The sequence below is a fragment of the Oncorhynchus gorbuscha genome, linkage group LG01 (assembly GCF_021184085.1).
Source record: "Oncorhynchus gorbuscha isolate QuinsamMale2020 ecotype Even-year linkage group LG01, OgorEven_v1.0, whole genome shotgun sequence".
In the NCBI taxonomy this organism is placed as follows: Eukaryota; Metazoa; Chordata; class Actinopteri; order Salmoniformes; family Salmonidae; genus Oncorhynchus; species Oncorhynchus gorbuscha.
The window spans coordinates 23,097,929-23,111,394 of record NC_060173.1 but is presented as its reverse complement, the minus strand read 5'-3'; the positions used below and the strand labels follow the sequence as shown (position 1 = coordinate 23,111,394).

Genomic DNA, 13,466 nt, shown 5'->3' with positions numbered 1-13,466 from the left:
ATGTTTATCCTATGGGGACAACTGAAGAATCCTTTTAGGTTCTACATAGCACCTTTTTTTCTAAGGGTGTACCTATAGATTTTCACAGTGCCAGGTTGGCTATTCCCTTATATAAAAAATATAAAAAAATAAAATCCAATGATAGCCTAATCAGTCACCACAACCTCTTCATCATTTGCATCTCCACAGGTGCCCCCCTGGTCACATGATGAAGAAGAATGCCTCGGGCAAGGTCTGCGTCTACACGCTGTGCGCCAGCAGGCCCTGTCGCCATGGCACCTGTGTGGCCCACTCCCCCTCCAAGTACTCGTGTCACTGCTCGGAGGGCTATCGCGGGCTCCACTGTGAGGTCTCTCTGGCACTGTACCACAACGACGACAGCAACACGCTGAGCCTCAGCTCTGCGTTTGCCATCAGTATCTGTGTCCTGGCCTTCCTAGGTAGCTATATGGACTATGTCATCTACTACCTGTGGTGACCATACCATCTTTCTTCCTCACTCTCTCGTCTGGTTTCATCTAGTTCAATCTGATTTAATCTGGTTTTGGTTGTTCCCAAGGCTGGAATTCAATGGAACACACCATATTAACGTTTATGCAGTGTCTTTATTTTTAAACTGGGTACACAGATTTCTAGATCTAAGAACTGAATGCTTCAACCTGTGAGACATGTCTACCTGGTAATAGATTCTTGCAGTACCCAAATCATCTGGGATTGATTTTCGCCTTGGGAAAACGAGATACTGCACTGGAATGTGGGTTCGATGGTATTGAGCCCCAAGTGTTTTGTTAGTTTGGGCCTCAGGGTCTGTGAGTAGGCTCAGTCATTGTGGCTGCAAAGGTCCTGGCTAGAAACATTGATTTTGTCGACTGTGAGCCACAAGAGAAAACTCTGAAAGCTTTCACTGGGTCACAGGTCAAAGGTTTTGGGGGGCCCTTCAGTCATCCCCTCCTCACATCTATTTTGTCCTGATGTTTGTGATATAAATTCAGACTTGTATTTGTCATCCTCCTTTGTCTTTCCTTTTTATCTGTCCGACTTGTTTTATCTCGTCTGTTTGTCATTCCAGTTCCGTTATGTCTGTTTTTATCTCTCCCTCCGTATTTCTTTGTCAATTACTTTCTTCTCCATTCTTCCTTTAACCTAAATGTGTCCATGTCTAGCTCATTCCACCAATTCAGTGCCTTTTGAGAAGGGTAAATTGGTCAAACAAAAACTCTGTTGAAATTGGGTGAAATCATTCTGCTACAAAGAGCAGTTCTTTCTTCATAAAAAAACACATTTTCCCAATCTCAAGAGCACCAAATAAAGAACCAGTGTTGACGATTTCTTTGTAAATCAACCATAAATCCCCTTGTGACAGGCGGAATGGAAACTTGTGTGCAACAGGGAGTGGCAATTGAATGCAAGCTTCACAAAAAGAAGACATGGTTATTAAAACATTTCTAGTCTGTCTACATGGGTAACAGGGTTGAGGTGTTATGCCTGACCAGCTCAGTTTTCCACCAAAAAAGTGTAGAACCAGTTCACCTGCTTTTATACTATGGTTTGACTATTAGATGTTCAATGTTTCTATTGAAATAAATATTTAAAAAGGAATAGTTTTACCATATATATAAAAAAAAGAATTCAGTTCACATAACATGGCCGACCCAAAAATGAGGGAGAGATGTAAATTAATCACTAATCACATGAAATAAATAATAATCTACGTAAATTACTTTGTCAAAGCAACAAAATAACTAGGGCTTTACAATGATGGTGAAACAGGGTTGATGAAGGGAATTTTAGCAAGCCTTTACTCATATAAAAAAATCTGATTGATTTAATTATTTATGTTGTCTACATTAAAGGGCATTTCATTTAATATAACAGGCTGTAAAATTCAATATTTGTGCACAATTTCTGTTTAATATATAAAAGAGATGCAAAAGACACACATTTCATGGAACAACCCCTTTGTTTCTGACACGTAGTAAGCTGTGTTTTGTGTCCAGTACAGAGGGCTATCTCTCCATGGAGCTACTACTATACAGTTTATGAGGCTCTCTGTCACCAACAGGGTTATAAAATGGTCTGACGATTCAATACACTGTCTCTACTAGCGCTATAACTGACTCCAAAACCCAACACCTTCCTGGGGCATTTGGCTGGTGAATTGCAACATCAGTTATTTTGACACGCTGGCTCCCTGAGAGAAAACGATACTTCAGTTTTATAATGAATACAAAGATAACAAACTGAGGCCTTGGCATCATTTTTGAACATTGATGTGTTGAATGTGTAAATGAAACTGCCTGGTGCTGTCATGTAAGGTACCTAGTTGCTACAGTTACTTTAGTTCCTGGCATTTATAAGCTGCACTCAAACCTTTGATCTCCAGATGAATTAGCCTATTTCTTCAATATATATCAAATGAGAGGTCGCCAAGAGTTTATATGAACTTTTCTCCAACCGTCTCTGTAACAGGAAATACAGTACAGTAGCTAGCAACACTTGTCTGTCTCTTACAAGACTCAGGCTACAGTTCTTAGACTGGGGCCGTCTTTAACAGGATAACACGGTTGAAGGTCCTTTCATGAACTGTTAAAGTTGTCATGGCGACCACCTCATCCTCCTCCCTTTACGTCATAACTGAGAGAAGACGAGGCTTGGTGGAGATGACAGAGTTGTGTCTGTGTGCATGCATGCGCGTGTGTTTGTGTGCGCATGTGTTCGTGTGCCTGCAAGTGACAAACACGCCTCATAGGCCCAGACAGACTGCGACACCGGGAGAAGCCGCACACACATTACACACAACACACACTAAGTCGGGGTGAAGTCACGCTGCTAAATTAAACTGGAACTCTCTGTCTCTGCTCCTCTGCCTCAAACTCCATTAAAAGTGATCATCCATAATTCAGATTGACATAACCCATCAGACTGGCTGATTGCCGAGTTCAACTTTTGCTACAGACAGAACCAGAGACGAGCACATTTGGGCAATATAAGTATGCTTCATTAAGCCTGTTAAATGGGTTTGAAATTCAAAATTTAAAAGCTTTATTGTCCATCACAATTACATTTTTACTGTTGTGTTGTTGGATTTGATATTCAATGAAGAAGAAAATATTAAATTGCCTTTCCATATAGAATGGGAATGGATGTAAATAGTCGTAAAAGTGCCTGTATTTTTGTATTAGAACATACTTTCCCTAATAAAGCCTTCTCACACCATTTCTATTCTCTCATCTGTCTTCAATTTATGTCCTTCTCCTTGCAATGTATATTTTCTCTCCATTTTCTATGTTGTATATCATTGAGTTTCTGACACATGCATAACTGTTTCATGTGTACATCATTCCGATTTATCCATGTCATACCCTTCATGTTACTATAAACATTCAAACCAACATCCCAAGACCACCATGGCTGGTGGATAACCTCAAAGCAGCAGCATGTGGATTGATGGATAGGAGCTGTGTAAGGTCTCCAGCCTGAGTTATATTGATATATTTGAAGATATCATAACACGACCACTGCACATCTCTGTGTGCGTTTTCATCGGAATCTGTATGTGTGCGTATGCACATGTGTGTTCTTCATTTTCAGTGGCTTGGTGCGTGTGTGTGCGTCCATTTCTCTGTGTGTGTAGTAAAGCCCCACTGATGGGTGTGTTGACTGATTGGCACATAGAAGTGTGGAGCTAGTAATACTGTGGTTGAGTGGAGGTCTGAGTACTGCTGGTAATATTGTGGTTGAGTGGAGGTCTGAGTACTGCTGGTAATACTGTGGTTGAGTGGAGGTCTGAGTACTGCTGGTAATACTGTGGTTGAGTGGAGGTCTGAGTACTGCTGGTAATACTGTGGTTGAGGGGAGGTCTGAGTACTGCTGGTAATACTGTGGTTGAGTGGAGGTCTGAGTACTGCTGGTAATACTGTGGTTGAGTGGAGGTCTGAGTACTGCTGGTAATACTGTGGTTGAGTGGAGGTCTGAGTACTGCTGGTAATACTGTGGTTGAGTGGAGGTCTGAGTACTGCTGGTAATACTGTGGTTGAGTGGAGGTCTGAGTACTGCTGGTAATACTGTGGTTGAGTGGAGGTCTGAGTACTGCTGGTAATACTGTGGTTGAGTGGAGGTCTGAGTACTGCTGGTAATACTGTGGTTGAGTGGAGGTCTGAGTACTGCTGGTAATACTGTGGTTGAGGGGAGGTCTGAGTACTGCTGGTAATACTGTGGTTGAGGGGAGGTCTGAGTACTGCTGGTAATACTGTGGTTGAGGGGAGGTCTGAGTACTGCTGGTAATACTGTGGTTGAGGGGAGGTCTGAGTACTGCTGGTAATACTGTGGTTGAGTGGAGGTCTGAGTACTGCTGGTAATACTGTGGTTGAGGGGAGGTCTGAGTACTGCTGGTAATACTGTGGTTGAGGGGAGGTCTGAGTACTGCTGGTAATACTGTGGTTGAGGGGAGGTCTGAGTACTGCTGGTAATACTGTGGTTGAGGGGAGGTCTGAGTACTGCTGGTAATACTGTGGTCTGAGTACTGCTGGTAATACTGTGGTTGAGGGGAGGTCTGAGTACTGCTGGTAATACTGTGGTTGAGGGGAGGTCTGAGTACTGCTGGTAATACTGTGGTTGAGGGGAGGTCTGAGTACTGCTGGTAATACTGTGGTTGAGGGAGGTCTGAGTACTGCTGGTAATACTGTGGTTGAGTGGAGGTCTGAGTACTGCTGGTAATACTGTGGTTGAGTGGAGGTCTGAGTACTGCTGGTAATACTGTGGTTGAGGGGAGGTCTGAGTACTGCTGGTAATACTGTGGTTGAGGGAGGTCTGAGTACTGCTGGTAATACTGTGGTTGAGGGGTGGTCTGAGTACTGCTGGTAATACTGTGGTTGAGGGGAGGTCTGAGTACTGCTGGTAATACTGTGGTTGAGGGAGGTCTGAGTACTGCTGGTAATACTGTGGTTGAGGGAGGTCTGAGTACTGCTGGTAATACTGTGGTTGAGGGGAGGTCTGAGTACTGCTGGTAATACTGTGGTTGAGGGGAGGTCTGAGTACTGCTGGTAATACTGTGGTTGAGTGGAGGTCTGAGTACTGCTGGTAATACTGTGGTTGAGGGGAGGTCTGAGTACTGCTGGTAATACTGTGGTTGAGGGGAGGTCTGAGTACTGCTGGTAATACTGTGGTTGAGGGGAGGTCTGAGTACTGCTGGTAATACTGTGGTTGAGGGAGGTCTGAGTACTGCTGGTAATACTGTGGTTGAGGGAGGTCTGAGTACTGCTGGTAATACTGTGGTTGAGGGGAGGTCTGAGTACTGCTGGTAATACTGTGGTTGAGGGGAGGTCTGAGTACTGCTGGTAATACTGTGGTTGAGGGAGGTCTGAGTACTGCTGGTAATACTGTGGTTGAGGGGGAGGTCTGAGTACTGCTGGTAATACTGTGGTTGAGGGGAGGTCTGAGTACTGCTGGTAATACTGTGGTTGAGGGGAGGTCTGAGTACTGCTGGTAATACTGTGGTTGAGGGGAGGTCTGAGTACTGCTGGTAATACTGTGGTTGAGTGGAGGTCTGAGTACTGCTGGTAATACTGTGGTTGAGTGGAGGTCTGAGTACTGCTGGTAATACTGTGGTTGAGGGGAGGTCTGAGTACTGCTGGTAATACTGTGGTTGAGGGGAGGTCTGAGTACTGCTGGTAATACTGTGGTTGAGGGGAGGTCTGAGTACTGCTGGTAATACTGTGGTTGAGTGGAGGTCTGAGTACTGCTGGTAATACTGTGGCTGGGGGGAGGTCTGAGTACTGCTGGTAATACTGTGGCTGAGGGGGAGGTCTGAGTACTGCTGGTAATACTGTGGTTGAGTGGAGGTCTGAGTACTGCTGGTAATACTGTGGTTGAGTGGAGGTCTGAGTACTGCTGGTAATACTGTGGCTGAGGGGGAGGTCTGAGTACTGCTGGTAATACTGTGGCTGAGGGGGAGGTCTGATAATAGAACTGGTAAGTACATATGGCTGAGAGGAGGTCTGAGTACTGCTGGTAATACTGTGGTCTGAGTACTGCTCATCTGGATTCCTCTGCGTGTTTCTCTGGATCTGTACAGCACAGTGGAGGGGATGGAGCAAGGTTAGCTGATCAATAGAACTCTACAGTACATATACCTCTAGCACACACTGAGCAGGCCTGGGGAAGCTTAGCTGATCAACAGAACTCTACAGTACATATACCTCCAGCACACACTGAGCAGGCCTGGGGGAGGTTAGCTGATCAATAGAACTCTACAGTACATATATCTCCAGCACACACTGAGCAGGCCTGGGGAAGGTTAGCTGATCAATAGAACTCTACAGTACATATATCTCCAGCACACACTGAGCAGGCCTGGGGGAGGTTAGCTGATCAATAGAACTCTACAGTACATATATCTCCAGCACACACTGAGCAGGCCTGGGGAAGGTTAGCTGATCAATAGAACTCTACAGTACATATACCTCCAGCACACACTGAGCAGGCCTGGGGAAGGTTAGCTGATCAATAGAACTCTACAGTACATATACCTCCAGCACACACTGAGCAGGCCTGGGGAAGGTTAGCTGATCAATAGAACTCTACAGTACATATACCTCCAGCACACACTGAGCAGGCCTGGGGAAGGTTAGCTGATCAATAGAACTCTACAGTACATATACCTCCAGCACACACTGAGCAGGCCTGGGGGAGGTTAGCTGATCAATAGAACTCTACAGTACATATACCTCCAGCACACACTGAGCAGGCCTGGGGGAGGTTAGCTGATCAATAGAACTCTACAGTACATATACCTCCAGCACACACTGAGCAGGCCTGGGGAAGGTTAGCTGGACCTTTACCTTTTTACATTGAGCCTTTTTCTAATCAACATTTTGTTTTTGTTTTTTAAATGGTTGATTTGAAAACATATTCAGTTGAGTGACCTTGATGAGTGTGATATGGGTTCAGTAAACCATTACTTCAGTCTACTGTGATTACCGCAATGCACTTTATCAAAGAATCCTCAATTATTAAATTGAAAAACGGATGCTTCCAAACCTATTGCACAAGCAAAGCACAATAGAAAAGATGCCAGTTCTGGTGCATCACCTTTTAGTGTGAGAGATTAAAGCCATACGGAGACAAGGAGAGCGGAAAGAAACACAGATAGTCAAACAAGAATGAGTGAGAGAATGAGAGAGATAAAGAAATGAGAAACGAAGCGAGAGACAAAGAGGGATGGCAGACAGGAGAAGAAATATTGGTTGAGATGAATTCACTTTAAAGGTCAGTGCAGCATACTGTATATTTCAACACATAATAGATGTGATTGAAGTCAGTACTTCAGCAGCATTCCTACAACGCTCTCACAACGTTCCAGGGAGTGCAGGTTCTGTGAACGGGGTTGAGTGTTTTAAGGGGTGTCATCTTTGATAGGATAGAAAACACTACAGAAGAATGCATCTCTAGTACTTTGCTTTACAGGATTGGATAAATGCAGATTAGCAATGTGATGGAAAGACAACAAACCCTGACCATTCCCAATGTTGCTTTTTTTACAAAGAAAGGCTGGTATTGAGAGTTATTGTGTATCTCATATCTGGGTGTAAAGTGTCAATTTGTGTTGTTGGCTCATCTGTCTGACATGTTGTACCCTAAGAACTGAGGCACAAAATGTGCTTATCGGGTACCACACCCCTCTCCCCCATTCACAGTCCATTTTAACTTCATTATTACAAATCGTTGCTGACTGTCTGGGACACTGATTTATTTCTAGTGTTTTTAATTGATAGAACATTGTGTGAAGATGACTACACCTGTCCCTGTCCTAACTTGCTCTATGGCGACCCCCCCCCCCAGTGCTGATGCTGGGCCTGCTCCTCTACTCCTGCTGGAGGAGACACAAGGGCCTGAAGGAGAGCGTCTACCACGTATCAGCACACCACGGAGAATGGGAGGACATCCGAGAGAACGTGCTCAACTATGATGAGGAGGGCGGAGGGGAGCAGGACCAGGTACAGATAGAGACACTGAATCCCAAATCAAGCCAGCATCCCTGGTTGCCCCCATAGGCACTTGTGTAAAACAAACATGATGGGATCGGTTTAAACAGTTTGATAATTGCTTCCCCCTACCTTCTGATAGGCTGGGTGAAGCTTACACCTATCCAGAATACAGGAGTGCCTATAGTGTGTAGGAGCTAGAAGATTATTGGGAATTCAAGGAGACACTGGTATTCAGACAGAGGAAGTAAAGCAGGACCAGGTACCATACAGCTACTGCTATTTATTTTGTATTTTTTTTATTTATTTAACCTTTATTTAACCAGGTAGGCTAGTTGAGAACAAGTTCTCATTTGCAACTGCGACCTGGCCAAGATAAAACATAGCAGTGTGAACAGACAACACAGAGTTACACATGGAGTAAACAATTAACAAGTCAATAACACAGTAGAAAAAAGGGAGTCTATATACATTGTGTGCAAAAGGCATGAGGAGGTAGGCGAATAATTACAATTTTGCAGATTAACACTGGAGTGATAAATGATCAGATGGTCATGTACAGGTAGAGATATTGGTGTGCAAAAGAGCAGAAAAGTAAATAAATAAAAACAGTATGGGGATGAGGTAGGTAAAAATGGGTGGGCTATTTACCGATAGACTATGTACAGCTGCAGTGATCGGTTAGCTGCTCAGATAGCAGATGTTTGAAGTTGGTGAGGGAGATAAGTCTCCAACTTCAGCGATTTTTGCAATTTGTTCCAGTCACAGGCAGCAGAGACCTGGAATGAAAGGCGGCCAAATGAGGTGTTGGCTTTAGAGATGATCAGTGAGATACACCTGCTGGAGCGCGTGCTACGGGTGGGTGTTACCATCGTGACCAGTGAACTGAGATAAGGCGGAGCTTTACCTAGCATGGACTTGTAGATGACCTGGAGCCAGTGGGTCTGGCGACGAATATGTAGCGAGGGCCAGCCGACTAGAGCATACAGGTCGCAGTGGTGGGTGGTATAAGGTGCATTAGTGACAAAACGGATGGCACTGTGATAAACTGCATCCAGTTTACGGAGTAGAGTGTTGGAAGCAATTTTGTAGATGACATTACCAAAGTCGAGGATCGGTAGGATAGTCAGTTTTACTAGGGTAAGTTTGGCGGCGTGAGTGAAGGAGGCTTTGTTGCGGAATAGAAAGCCGACTCTAGATTTTATTTTCAGTTGGAGATGTTTGATATGAGTCTGGAAGGAGAGTTTGCAGTCTAGCCAGACTCCTAGGTACTTATAGATGTCCACATATTCTGGGTCGGAACCATCCAGGGTGGTGATGCTAGTCGGGCATGCGGGTGCAGGCAGCGAACGGTTGAAAAGCATGCATTTGGTTTTACTAGCATTTAAGAGCAGTTGGAAGCCACGGAAGGAGTGTTGTATGGCATTGAAGCTCGTTTGGAGGTTAGATAGCACAGTGTCCAAGGACGGGCCGGAAGTATATAGAATGGTGTCGTCTGCGTAGAGGTTTAGACAGGACACGGACAGTAGAGGAAAAGTCTATCCTTCAACACAGCACAACTACCAATATCTTATAAGTCAATGTAGTGGTCGTGTGAGTCAATAGTATGGCTCATAAGACCACTACAATACAGTAGAGTAGAATCCAATTTGATTGATTCCCTTAGGGCAATTAGTATCACAGCTACAGCTATGCATCCGACACACACCTGTACAACAACTCACACAGGAGAAACGATACAAATCATAGATAAACACAAACAATATAAACCAAGGAAGAATGGGAAGATATTCACAGTTTACATAGTGAGTGTTAGTTTGGTAGCACAGCTAGGGGAGGACTGGTGTTGGAAGATGCTTGGAAATGAACACCAAACTAATGATCCTAGGAGATTCAATTAGGAGAAATTATGTGAGTAGATACTTTAGAGAATGATAGCGGCCAAAAGACTGTATTAGCATGTGCAGCGCGTTTGAGGGCTCCCACTATTTTAATCTAGTCAACTAGGTCGGACTTCCAACTCCACTGCTTGATCCCTCCTGGTGATGTTGTTGGTGTCATGTCCAACCGGTTCATCAGAAGGGATCAGCCAATCGTGAAGAATAAAATGGGGCTACTTCAAAATGGAGAGAACCTCAATGGCACTTCCCATGCTGTGACAGACGCTATAAATAGCACCGATACAAAGATGAGTTCTTGTATTTATCTCTACGGTAGATGCCATTAGTCCTTAATGCCTGTATTTGTTTAATTGCGCTGGTAATAGCACTTTTACCCACATTAATCAGACAATTAATTACAGGTTTAGCCAATTAATGGGGCTGTTGCTGCCAACGTTGGCACTTGGGCCGCATGTCTTTTACTTAGGTAGAAATAAAAAGCATCGCAGACTGGCATTTTTCATAGACAAATATGATTATAAATGTATGTCCTGCTGTTGAGTGTTTTCTATTAGTCTATTGGTCTTTATAAACAGCTCATCTCTAATCAACTATCTCATCTTCTTCTTAATCTCCCTCTCTCTCTCTCTCCCTCCCTCTCTCTCTCTCTCTCTGTTTCTGTCTCTCTCCCTCTCTTTATCTCCCTCCCTCTCTCTCTATCTGTCTCCCTCCCTCTCTCTTTATCTCTCTCTCTCTCTCTCTCTCTGTGTCTCTGTATCTCTCTCTCTCTGTGTCGCTGTATCTCTCTCTCTCTCTGTATCTCTCTCTCTCTCTCTCTGTGTGTCTCAGGAGGTTAGGAAGTGCAGCTCAGTTTCCACCTCATTTTGTGGGCAGTGAGCACATAGCCTGTCTTCTCTTGAGAGCCATGTCTGCCTACGGCGGCCTTTCTCAATAGCAAGTCTATGCTCACTGAGTCTGTACATAGTCAAAGCTTTCCTTTTGGGTCAGTCACAGTGGTCAGGTATTCTGCCGCTGTGTACTCTTTGTTAGGGCCAAATAGCATTCTAGTTTGCTCTGTTTTTTTGTAAATTCTTTCCAATGTGTCAAGTAATTCTCTTTTTGTTTTCTCATGATTTGGTTAGCTCTAATTGTGCTGCTGTCCTGGGGCTCTGTAGGGTGTGTTTGCCCCAGGACCAGCTTGCTTGGGGGACTCTTCTCCAGGTTCATCTCTCTGTAGGTGATGGCTTTGTTATGGAAAGTTTGGGAATTGCTTCCTTTTAGGTGGTTATAGTATTTAACGACTCTTTTCTGGGTTTTGATCATTAGTGGGTATCGGCCTAATTCTGCTCTACATGCATTATTTGGTGTTGTACGTTGTACACAGAGGATATTTTTGCAGAATTCTGCATGCAGAGTCTCAATCTGGTGTTTGCTCTCTCTCTCTCTCTCTCTCTCTCTCTCTCTCTCTCTCTCTCTCTCTCTCTCTCTCTCTCTCTCTCTCTCTCTCTCTCTCACTGTGTTTCTCTGTATCTCTCTCTCTCTCTCTGTGTGTCTCTGTATCTCTCCCTCTCTCTGTGTCTCTGTATCTCTCTCTCTCTCTGTGTCTCTGTATCTCACTCTCTCTGTGCATCTCTGTATCTCTCTCTCTGTGTGTCTCTGTATCTCTCCCTCTCTCTGTGTCTCTGTATCTCACTCTCTCTGTGCGTCTCTGTGTCTCTCTCTCCCTCCCTCCCTCCAGAATGTCTTCAACATGGTGGAGTTACAGAGGTCTCTGCAGCCCAGCCCAGCCCAGTCACTGAGATACAGCTACCCACAATGCATAATCTCCTACCCTCAGACGACCAAGCCACCGGACACCAAGAATGGGACAAAACCAAAAGGATCAAACGAACCCAGAATCGGCAGCACAGCGATCGCCCTGCGTCTGGCCCACCCTCCGTCCGGGTCTGCTACCCTCCCCTCTCCCCTCGCCATGCGGCAATCCCATAAGTCCCTGTCCTTCTCCAGTCAGGACCTGGCCCGCTACCTGTGTGAGATCATAAGGGACACGGACCATCCCCTGGGGGACAACCCTGGCTTCATGACCTCACAGCGTCGCCTGTCCAATAGGGGGAGGCATGGTGGTCTAGTTGTGCGCTCACTTAGCTCCCTCAGTGCTGGAGGTCAGGGGTCAGAGGTTAGGGTTCAGGGGAATCAGGAGAGCCTGGAGCGTCAGAGAGCCCAGAGCCCACGGCTGGACAGGCTCAAAGCCCTGCGAGCTGTAGTCAGTGAGCTCAGAGTGGATGCTGCTGTAGACTGCTGCCACCAAGAGCACAGAGGGACAGAAGGACAAAGTGAAGTAGAGGGAGACCAGGGGGCAGGCCAACTGTGAGAAGAGAATGAGATTGGAGTTGTGCAATTTTTAAATCGATTGATCCAAAGATGGGGGGGAAAAAAAACAAATAAGAACAAATAGTTGAGAAATGTACATTTCTGATTTGTAATCCATTTGTAAAGTATTTTATGGGTGGATTGTGGCAAAAATGTGATGCATCTTTGATGTGACTGGTTGTAAAATCTATCTGGAAAAGCAGCACCATTTTCTTGGCAATGCCCTGTCTATACCCCACAAAAATATATGTAAAAGAAGGCTAAATGAATCTAGATTTTAAATAGGGTTCCTTTTTTGTTGTTGATAATTATCGTAATATAATGTCTGTGAGAAAAAAATATTTTGTTTGTTTTGTTTTGATTTAATGCCTTTTAAATACATGAAAATCTTTGATAAAGAAATCAGAAAAACATTTAGAGATGTATGTCTGTGATAATGAGCCATTGCTATCTTTGAGGTTCATTTTTGTGATACATTTTTTATTTCAGATTTTTACCAACCAATTTTCATTATCAAAAGCTATGTTTGGTAAATGCATGCCTCTATTCCTCAGCAATTTAAGTATATCACTGCACTACCTCTTATTTACTGATTCATAATAGCGCCTAAATATTATATGCAATTAAAACCCACTTGTCTAGACTGGAAAGTGTGTGGGTTGAGAACCAGGACCAGTATGTACCAATATCCTGACTATGACTACTTCACTCCACTGAGTATTGTCTCTCAAGCTCCTCATCAATCATGTGCACACAGGTGCTGTTGACCTGGTTAGAACTCTGAAATTCAGTTGAAAAAGTTGTTTAAAAAATGCTACAAAAAGGTAGCATAGCATCCAACTCAAGATGGACAATGTAAGAAACAAGAAAACACACATCCACCACACAACGTTGCTCCAAAGGTTTTAAAATTACTCAAATGTCCAACGTGTGACTCTAGCAGTTAGCAACAGGCTACAGTACATTTAAATATGATCATGATGAGGATGGTAATGATGATGATCAGTTCATTCCTGCTCCAGAATGAATCATTCATATCCTGTACCCAAACCTTGCTGACCCTTTTGGAGTTCTCTGACGTGTACTTAAAGAGTATGTAGCTCCTGCAGACTGACCTCTTCAATACTTAATTGCACTGCGTGACTTCAGTTAAATAGCAGTGAAATTGGAGCTTTCATAAGGAAAGGAAGCAGTGCTGCTTTTATAGAAATATAATTAGTAGAAGGTACCAAGC

At 44.1% G+C, this 13,466-nt stretch overlaps 1 protein-coding gene across 1 annotated transcript in view; it reads left to right on the top strand.

Moving 5' to 3' along the window:
* The window catches only part of LOC124034879 (neural-cadherin-like), a 35,837-nt gene extending 22,962 nt beyond the window's left edge, over nt 1–12,875 (top strand). The window contains exons 8-10 of the mRNA XM_046348287.1: nt 190–440; nt 7,840–7,994; nt 11,601–12,875. Coding sequence (XP_046204243.1) covers nt 190–440; nt 7,840–7,994; nt 11,601–12,233 — 1,039 coding nt within the window. The 3' untranslated portion in view covers nt 12,234–12,875. The remainder of the gene's footprint in view (nt 1–189; nt 441–7,839; nt 7,995–11,600) is intronic.
* Nucleotides 12,876–13,466: the final 591 nt, after the last annotated feature.